The sequence below is a fragment of the Phocoena phocoena genome, chromosome 20 (genome assembly GCF_963924675.1).
Source record: "Phocoena phocoena chromosome 20, mPhoPho1.1, whole genome shotgun sequence".
Lineage (NCBI taxonomy): Eukaryota > Metazoa > Chordata > Mammalia > Artiodactyla > Phocoenidae > Phocoena > Phocoena phocoena.
The window spans coordinates 10,697,579-10,705,763 of record NC_089238.1 but is presented as its reverse complement, the minus strand read 5'-3'; the positions used below and the strand labels follow the sequence as shown (position 1 = coordinate 10,705,763).

Below are 8,185 nucleotides of genomic sequence, written 5' to 3'. Positions count from 1 at the left end.
AACAGCTATACTCTCAATATTCAGCAAAAGCATAGGGTTTCTTACCATTATTAATCTTCAGGGGGATGAGCTTTGAATAAAAAAGTTTCTTGTTTAAAACATTCTATGGGATTTTGTCCAGAATTAATTATCTGAAATGAAATATGGATGAGTGATGATAGATTTTTAAAATATGCTCACAGGGTCTTCCTTCCACATGAATTTATTTATAGTAATACTAGTAATTATCATTAAAGAATGATACAATATTTAGTAAGCAAATACTCTGTGCCAGATGCCCTTCCAAACAATCATATTTTATGTTAAATAATTTAATCTTTACCGTATCATTAGGTGGTAGAATAGTGATAATGTTAAAGGATGTGTCATGGCTAAAGATTTTCTGACTCTCATTACATTAAGACTTTCTCGCCAATGTGAAATCTTTGATGTTGAGTTAGTTGATAGCAACGAGTAAAGGTTTTCCCACATTCCTTACATTTATGTGGCTTCACACCAGTATGAATTCTCTGATGTTGAGCAAGTCGATCGCTACGATTAAAGGCCTTACCACATTCTTTACACTCATAAGGTTTTTCACCAGTATGAATTCTCTTATGTTGAGAAAGACCTGAGATAGAACGGAAGGCCTTCTTACATTCTTTACATATATATGGTTTCAAACCAGTATGGATTGTCTGATGATAAATTAGTTGAGAATTAAGTCTAAAGGTTTTTCCACATTCCTTACATTCATAAGGTTTCTCCCCGGCATGAATTGACTGATGTGTTTTAAGGTCTCCAACACGACTGAAGGCTTTCCCACATTGTTTACATTCATATGGTTTCAAATCACTGTGAATGATCTGATGTTGAATAAGGTAAGAATGGAGCTTAAAAGTCTTCCCACATTCTTTGCATTCATGGGGCTTCTCGCCAGTATGAATTCTCTGATGTTGTGTAAGTTGAGAGCCTCTACAGAAGGCCTTTCCACATTCCTTACAATCATAGAGTTTCTCGCTACTATGAATTCTTTTATGTTTAAGAAGGCTTGAGCCCCTACTAAAGGCTTTTCCACATTCCTTACATTCATGAGGCTTCTCACCAGTATGACTTCTCTGATGTTCAATAAGTAGATAACTGCGAACAAAGGCCTTTCCACATTGTTTACATTTATATGGTTTCTCACCAGAATGAATTTTCTTATGCTGATAGAGACTTGAACGATGACCAAAGGCCCTTCCACATTCCTTACAAATATAGGGTTTCACACCATGATGAATTTTCTGATGGAGACACATATGTCGGTACAACCTAAAAGTTTCCCCACATTCCTTACATTTGTAGGGTTTCAAACCAATATGAATTTTCTGATGTTCAGTAAGGTGAGAATGACGTCTAAAGGCCTTCCCACATTGCTTACATTCATAGGGTTTCACACCAGTATGAATAATCTGATGTTGAATAAGCTGTGAATAAAACCTAAAGGCCTTCTCACATCCATTACATTCAAAGGGTTTCAAATCAGTGTGACTTTTTTTATGTCTAATAAAATGCTGGAGAACTATAAAGACCTTTCCACATTCCTTACATTCATAGGGTCTTACACCACTATGGTCTCTCAGATGTTCAATAAGGTGTGAATATTTCCTAAAGCCCTTTCTACATTCCTTACATTCATATGACTTCTCTTTAGTGTGAAGTCTTTGATGTAGAGGAAGGGATATATGTTTCCTGAATATCATGTGATTAAAATATCCCATTTTAGGTTTCTGTTGTCTTTCAAATTTAGTTCTGTTCTGTGAGTCATTTCTGAAAATAAACGCCATAAAGTTGAAGGTTTTACTTCTATTCATTGTCTCCCGATGGTATGAATTTACTTCATAACTGCTTTTTTCTGAAGATAATTTGTTGCTCTCACTTGTGAAATCAACGTCTGAAAGAAAATGAGAGAACAAACAAATGCTATTTTTCTTGTACAAGGGGAAATATAGTAAGAAGAATAATAAATTGACAAGTATAACCATTAGAAGTAAAAGGGTCATAAAATTCTAAAAAAATGTGATGAAATTTTTTAAAGGCAAGAAGGGCTCAGAAAATTATTAAAGCTAACATGAGAATGTAAAGTTTGTGAATAGGCAAAGAGAAAAATCAGTAGTTCTCATATTTAGTTGTGGATCAGTATTTCCACAGGAATTTCTTACATATACAACCCTTCTTTTCTGAGGGAGGTGAAGCAGAAAATAATAGCTTTATTTGCTTTGCCAGGCAAAGGGGGCAACAGCAGGCTAATGTCCTCAAAACTGTGTGTGCTAACCTGGAGGGGGGTAGTGAGAAGTTTTATAATAATGGTTCAAAGAGGGCGTGATGTATGTATATACTACCCTTTAGATGTCAACTGAGACTGAGTGAATCAGAATCTGTGAGTAGGTCCTGGCCATCTACATTTTTAATATTCTCTACCAGATGGCTCTCTATGTAATTTTTTCAATGGTCTGTCTTTATCTTAGAATGAAACCCAAGCACATAACCATAAATAAGAAGACCCTGTCTTACTTCTAAAAATTCATTTCAAGCCCTTGACATCTTTTCCCCTATATCTGACCACACTGCATCTTTTCAGCTACTAGAACATACTGCAACTTTTCCCATTGCCTGTGGCTTCACACGGATGCTTTACCTTGCAGGAATCCTCTTAGGTGGCTTCTCTAAATGACTATCTCCAGGTGTTACAAATCACTTCCTCAGAAAGGCTGGCTCTGCTAACTGTAAGTAAATTCATATCCTTTATTCTATATTCCAACATCTAATTCTTTGTCTTCATGATGCTTTTCTCTCATACATATTTATTGTCTCATTTGTCTTACTATTTATTTTCTTATTCTAAAGCTCAAGTACGAATTCAAAACTTCTTTCAACTACCACTGAAAAACAAGTTCTACCACAAGGTAAGTGTTAAATAATGAACTGTAGAATAAAATAGTGAATTAAAAATGTAACTTGGATGAAAATCAAGGTAAGTAAGGATAAAAATCAAGGTCAGTGGAGAAGGCAACTGAGTAAAATAACGATCTAGTTTCTGAAAATTATGCAACAGTTACCAACTATCTCTCTCTGACTCTAATCTCTCACACTTTATTGCCTCAGTAGCGGGGCCAAATTAGCCCTAGACTAAAAGCTGTTCTGGACCCAGCTTAATAGAGTTTAAAAGCAAACCATGAAAGGATCAACAAGTCCCATTTACTGAATCCCAGAACAAAGTCCCCCAATCCAGCATTCCAACACAGTAAACGTTGCAATGTCTGGCACCTAATACAAAAATTATCAGGCATGCAAAATAGTAGGAAAATATAACCCTTCCTAGGAGAAAAATCAAGAAAAAGAAACAGAGCAAGGAGTGACACAGATAATAGAATTAGTAGACAAGGATATTTAGAGAGCTATTATAAATATACTCTGTATTTTCAAGTAGCTATTTTCTAGTCATCTCTTACTTTTCTGTAGCTTATCCTTTGTCAAAATCCACATATAAGAGGTCATGGGAAAAATTTCCCCCAAATTCTTACATGTTCAAACTTTTGCACTTTAATGACAAACCATCCAGGCTTGAATCTTCCAATTTGTGGGAAGGCTCTTGATGACTGATGCAGTTTCTTTAGTGCTTGTGAGAGTTTTCATATTTTCAATTTTTTTTTCCTGAGTGTTTGTTTTGTAGATTAAAATTTTCTAATAATTTATTTCATTCGATTTTTCAGTTTCTGGCATAATGTTTATCAAAATTAGCATCACATTTTCAAGGTTTCAGGATTTGTAATGAGGCCCCCTTTTTTCTTACATAGATTCATGTTGAGAGAGTTGCACCAATTTTATTAATTCTTTGAAATAACCAAATTTATAGTTTTGACTTGCTCTTTTATATGTTCAGTTTTTATTTCATTAATTTCTGTTCTTTCCTTTATTATTTCCTTTCTTCCACTTTCTTTAAGTCTGTTGTGCTCTTCCTAACTTACCAAATGGATGGTTAGCTTATTAATTGTCAGCATTTCTTCTGGAAATAAAAGATCCATTGGGAGAGTAAATTTAAAATCCAAACAGATAAGAGCCATTAAAGGAGTGGTGAATTAGCCCTGAAGATCTACCACCGCTTTTCCCCTAGAGAAACTCACTGATTCTGAGCACAGTGATAAAAAAGAGGTAGTTGAGTATTACCAAACTGAAAACCAGCACTGACCCAGCTTAATATCTGCTATTCTATCAGACCCAGAGAGGAAAATGTTAAGTTCTCTCTGGTGGAAGATACCACTATCTAGAATCTCTTCAGTTCTTTTGTACACAATGTCCAGCACACGATCACTATTACTAGTAACTTGGAGAGGCATTACCATATGGCAAATAACAAGAGGAAAAAACAGAAACAATAGAAGTAGGCCCACAGATGATACCAAACAATGAAGGCATACAAGAATTCCAAAATAACTACTGATGGAAGAGTTTAAAAAACAGATGAGGGACTTCCCTGGTGGTCCAATGGTAAAGAATCCGCCTTCCAATGCAGAGGATGCGGATTCGATACCTGGTTGCGGAACTAAGATTCCACATGCCGCGGGGCAACTAATCCTGCACACCACAACTACTGAGCTCACGTGCCTCAATGAGAGAGCCCACGTGACACAAACTACAGAGCCCATGCGCCCTGGAGCCCACGTGACACAACTAGAGAAGAGAAAACTTGCACACCACAACTAGAGAGAAGCCCGCACGCCATAACGAAGAGCCTGCATGCAACTAAGACCCGACGCAGTCAACAAAAGAAAAATAAAATAAATTAAGTTAAATTAAAAAAAAACAGGGACTTCTCTGGTGGTCCAGTGGTTAAGAATCTGCCTTCCAATGCAGAGGACGTGGGTTTGATCCCTGGTCGGGGATCTAAGATCCCACATGCCAAGGGGCAACTAAGCCCACATGCTGCAACTACTGAGCCTGCTCACTCTGGAGCCCACACACCACAACTAGAGTGAAGCCTGCTCGCCTCAATGAAGAGCCCGCATGCTGCAATGAAAGATCCCACATGCCGAAACTAAGACCTAACACAGGCAAAAATAAATAAGAATAAATAAATTAATTAAGACATAAAAAATAGTAATAAAAAGACAGTAAATAAAAGAATTGCAACAGGTAACTGGAAGTTATAAAAGACAATCAAAGTGAATTTCTAGAGATAAGTTCTCAAAAGATCTAACGTAGATATAACTGGAATCCCAGAGGAGAGGAGAGAACGGTCAAGTATTGTCCAAAACCTGAACAAAGACACTTCTGAGTAGAATCTATCAAATTACTGAAAGCCAACATTTTCACTGCTATAACAGAAAATACTCAAAAAAATAATGATCTTGACTCATTCTACCACTGTAAAAATTACAAAGTCTCATCTGTAATAAAGAGAAAACCAGGACTCTATGTTACCTGTTCTCCATGTAGGTGGATTGGCAATTAAAATAGAATATTTGTTGACATTATGAAAATACACATAATTTGACATTTGTTTTCTTTGCCAGTAGTTATGCAGAAAATTCCCAGAATTCAATCCTTTGGTCATTTAGAAAAAGCAACTGCAGGATGGATCAGAAGGAGGTAGGAAGGTAAATGAAGGACAGAGAAGATTTAGGTGCTGTCATGCTGCGGAGCAGCTAAGCCCATGCGTCACAACTACTGAGCCTGCACTCTAGAGCCTGTGAGCCACAACTACTGAGCCCGCGTGCCACAACTACTGAAGCCCGTGCACCTAGAGCTCATGCTCCACAAGAGGAGCCACCGCAATGAGAAGCCTGCGTACTGCAACGAAGAGTAGCCCCCGCTCGCCACAACTAGAAAAAGCCCGCGTGCAGCAATGAAGACGCAATGCAGCCATAAATAAATAAATAAAAATTTAAAAAAGATTTAGGTGCTGAATGAAGGTGCTTATTTCAATCTAACAAAGCCCAAAATAGTCCTTTGAGAATATGGAGCAGAAATTTCGCTAGTTTCTTAGCACAGTGCATAAAATATACAGTAGAAAAAGTGGATATTCCAGGTAGCAGATTCTACATTACTTCAGACAGATGTCCTTACCCACTGATATCAAGTTAGTATAATTCTCCAACATCACATCTCTGTACAAGTTCCTCTGATCTGAGTTTAGGCATTCCCACTCCTCCTGAGAGAAGTCTATGGCAACATCACTGAATGTCAGTGGCACCTGAAATGATAAATTCATGTATTATTTGTAAAAGTAGAAAAAAAATTTCAAGATGGAATATTGAGTTGCAGTAGGGGGTGATATATAAAAACAAGTAGGCTGAAGTTAAAGATCATGACATGGGTAGATGAGAATAAATAATAAATAAATTAGCATATCTGAAGTAGATTCCTTACCCAATCTTGAAGAATCCTGTTGGAGCACAAAAAATTTCTTTAATTTTAATTTTCAAAATTTTCTTTAACCTCTTCCCCACAGTTCAGTATTATCCACCAGATGTGGTTCTCATCTTCCCTTTCTACAATCCCTTACTGAACTTCTGGTTCTTGAGTTAGAACACACTAATGTAGAATGATCCAGAACAACATTGAATGACTCAAGCCAAGCAATCTCTCTTCCCCTACAAAATGGGCCTCAGAACCCTATTCACTTCTCAGTGATTCCTCAGCCAGAACCCCTCCTCTCTGTAGGCAGGCACCAATCCCATTTCAACCCAAACCTAAAAGCTTTTCAAAGCTGAGATCTCATCTAACACTGAGACTGAGACCATTCGAAACCAAATTCTCCCTTATCTACCTGGAAAACTATGGAGAAAGTTCTCCCTCTTCTGGTCAAAGAGGGCCACCATTTCTATACAATGAAACTACAAACCTAACAAGGGAAGCTAAAATACTTCCTTCAAGGTACTTCACCCCTTTACTGCTCCAACACTGCTCCCGAGAGAAGACTGAACATATAGAAGAGGAATAACTCATTTGATGAAAAACTGAAAAATCAGTTTGAAAAAAGGGAGCAAATAGGGAGGACACCATCCTTCTCTGTAAAGGCAGCAACTGTGAAACAGCCTGAGATACAGCTTTCCTAGGAAGGAGGTTTTGGGATAAAGAATGAAAATATTATCTGGATTAAAAATTGTAATATTTCAGGAAGGAGAGAAACCCACTTACCCGGCCCATGGTTTTAGAACTGCCAATCATCCTCAGAAGCTGAGTCCAGAGAAGCCAGAGCTGAGGGAGGAAAAAGAAGCCTTGAAACACAATGTAGCTCAGAACTCCCAAAATTAAGGTAAGAGAGCCTTTCTTTTTTCTTCTTTATTCCTGTTTCTTGCCATCCTTGCCCACTCTCTGCCCTCCCAAACACATAAACACATGTCAGGGGATATGAGACAGAGTCCAGACAAACTCAAACCCTTTCCTGTGTCTGGGAAACAAGCCTCACAAGCGTGGATACAGAGCAGAGGCTCTCTTGAACCAAAGCCAGATCCAGACACGCCCCTCTGGCCTATTTCTCATTCTGATCATGCCAGATGTACCCAGCTTGGGTTGTCCAGTCACATTAAGCAGATCCTCCTCCCCAATTCAGCCCTACCTTCCAGGGTTGAGACCAGGCCATACAACACAAACTTCAACAACCTTCATGTCCTCAAGGTGGACCTGGACTCTGCCAGACAAAAGGCAGAAAACAGGGACTTCCCTGGTGGTGCAGTGGTTAAGAATCCACCTGCCAGTGCAGGGGACATGGATTCGAGCCCTGGTTTGGGAAGATCCCACATGCCGTGGAGTAACTAAGCCCGTGAGCCACAACTACTGAGCCTGTGTTCTAGAGCCCTCGAGCCACAACTACTGAGCCCACGTGCCACGACTACTGAAGCCCATGTGCCTAAAGCCCGTGCTCTGCAACAAGAGAAGCCACCACAATGAAGAGTAGCCCGCACTCGGTGCAACTAGAGAAAGCCTGCACGCAGCAAAGAAGACCCAATGCAGCCAAAAATAAAAATAAATAAAAATTTTAAAAAGGCAGAAAAGAGTAGGGACCAACTTGGAAAACTTGACCACCGTAAAACTGTCTGCCCACATGAAGCCTGAACTTGACTCCAAGGTCCTCTGGGCTGACCAACCTGGATTTCCCTATCAGGATCCACTTTGCTTGCTGGCATGAATCACTGCCACCCAGTACCCACAGGAAGATGTG

The 8,185-nt window shown here is 38.8% G+C and overlaps 1 protein-coding gene across 1 annotated transcript; it reads right to left on the bottom strand.

The window, feature by feature from the left end:
- Positions 1–287: 287 nt before the first annotated feature.
- ZNF404 (zinc finger protein 404) lies at positions 288–6,235 on the bottom strand. Its single transcript, XM_065899127.1, has 2 exons — positions 6,088–6,235; positions 288–1,915 (listed from the first exon to the last, which is right to left on the bottom strand). The coding sequence occupies exons 1-2, from the start codon at positions 6,230–6,232 to the stop codon at positions 393–395; spliced, it is 1,668 nt and encodes a 555-aa protein (XP_065755199.1). The 5' UTR covers positions 6,233–6,235; the 3' UTR covers positions 288–392.
- Positions 6,236–8,185: the final 1,950 nt, after the last annotated feature.

Excerpts from the sequence above, each read along its gene's own strand:
- ZNF404 (XM_065899127.1), bottom strand. The coding sequence starts at position 6,232 with ATGAATTTATCATTTCAGGTGCCACTGACATTCAGTGATGTTGCCATA. Across the intron at positions 1,916-6,087 it reads TACTAACTTGATATCAGTGG|ACGTTGATTTCACAAGTGAG; the intron begins GTAAGGACATCT and ends ATTTTCTTTCAG.